This window comes from Sinocyclocheilus rhinocerous, unplaced genomic scaffold (genome assembly GCF_001515625.1).
Source record: "Sinocyclocheilus rhinocerous isolate Xijiao unplaced genomic scaffold, SAMN03320098_v1.1 scaffold113, whole genome shotgun sequence".
NCBI lineage: Eukaryota > Metazoa > Chordata > Actinopteri > Cypriniformes > Cyprinidae > Sinocyclocheilus > Sinocyclocheilus rhinocerous.
In genome coordinates, this window is record NW_015646846.1 from 1,784,885 (window position 1) to 1,786,155 (window position 1,271).

General features: G+C 37.5%; 1 protein-coding gene across 1 annotated transcript in view; it reads left to right on the forward strand.

Moving 5' to 3' along the window:
• Positions 1-1,271, forward strand: part of ppp4r1l (protein phosphatase 4, regulatory subunit 1-like) — a 22,495-nt gene that overhangs the window by 5,676 nt on the left and 15,548 nt on the right. The window contains exons 6-7 of the mRNA XM_016512313.1: positions 146-292; positions 552-659. Coding sequence (XP_016367799.1) covers positions 146-292; positions 552-659 — 255 coding nt within the window. The remainder of the gene's footprint in view (positions 1-145; positions 293-551; positions 660-1,271) is intronic.

Sequence of the window (1,271 nt, forward strand, 5' to 3'; positions counted from 1 at the left end):
TATATTATATATATATATATATACACACATACATACATACAAATGCCTCATTCATTCATTCAAAGACCTATTATTCAGTGTTTCCTTAACACCAATCGTTCAGACAACCCCCATTGAGTCGGTTTTGCCTGTGCTTTTCACGTAGGTGCGAAAGACAAGCCAGGCCGCTTTACTGGTGCTACTTGAACAGGGTCTGATGAGTAAGGCAGATATGGAGGGAAAGGTCTGCCCTGTGCTTCTGGAGCTTACTGAACCCAGCAGTGACGATGACTACAAGATCGAAGCAGTTGCGGTGAGTCTTTGTGTTAAAGAGAACGTGCTGCTGATTACTGGAAGTGGAAAATACTCATGGTAAAAATATGTAAACCATGAGTTTTCATAGGACTGAAAAGATAACTTGTTATATTTCCTGTCGTAACTTCATTCCATTTATGATGGAATGCATATCTGTTTACTGTCTGCATGATACTGTGTTACTGTTTTAATTGTTTTGTGGGGTTGGGTTGATGGTGTTGATCTTTGGGTTGATGGTGAATAATGTTTTGTTGCAGATCATGTGTAAGCTGGTGACCATGTTGACTAAAGACACGGTGGAACACCTTTTATTGCTGCGCTTTTGTGAACTCTGCAGTGACGTCAGACTGTTTCAAGTCCGCAAGGTAATGATACTCTCAAAACGTTTCATAATTCTTGGATGAGCTTAGAACTGGTTTATGACATGTCAAGTCTTTGGGGAACATTTTCATAGTTGATGTGATGAACTGCGTTGTGTATTAGGGCTGTCAAAATGGCTGAAAAACTAAATTCGAATTTTGTACTTAAATATGATCAATATTCAAATTTAAAATGCATAATTTCAGTTAGGGTGAAGAAAAGCTTTTGGCTTCTCTCCAGAGGCCACAAGAGGGTGCATCGAGCAAAATATCTGTGGGGAAAAAGTGCAAAATGTTTAAAATAATTTTTATAAACCAATTATAATTAATTAAGTTGCTTAAACAACTATAAACAAAACAGCATCATGTATGTATGCATAGTTTAATACAAAGGGCGGAAAGCCAATCACACAGAGTACATTTTTCATTTAAAAATATTGAGATGCATAGGGATGGGGAAAAAAAACCCCACCATAAACTCTCGATATATGTTTTTTTCAAAGTTAAACTTGCATTAATTTTACATGGCTTTCTAAACATGCGGCTCCTTTGTGCGAGATGCGAGTGCAACGGTGATAGATGTCCCTCTAGAAAATGCGTGAAATATGTGTTCTGTGT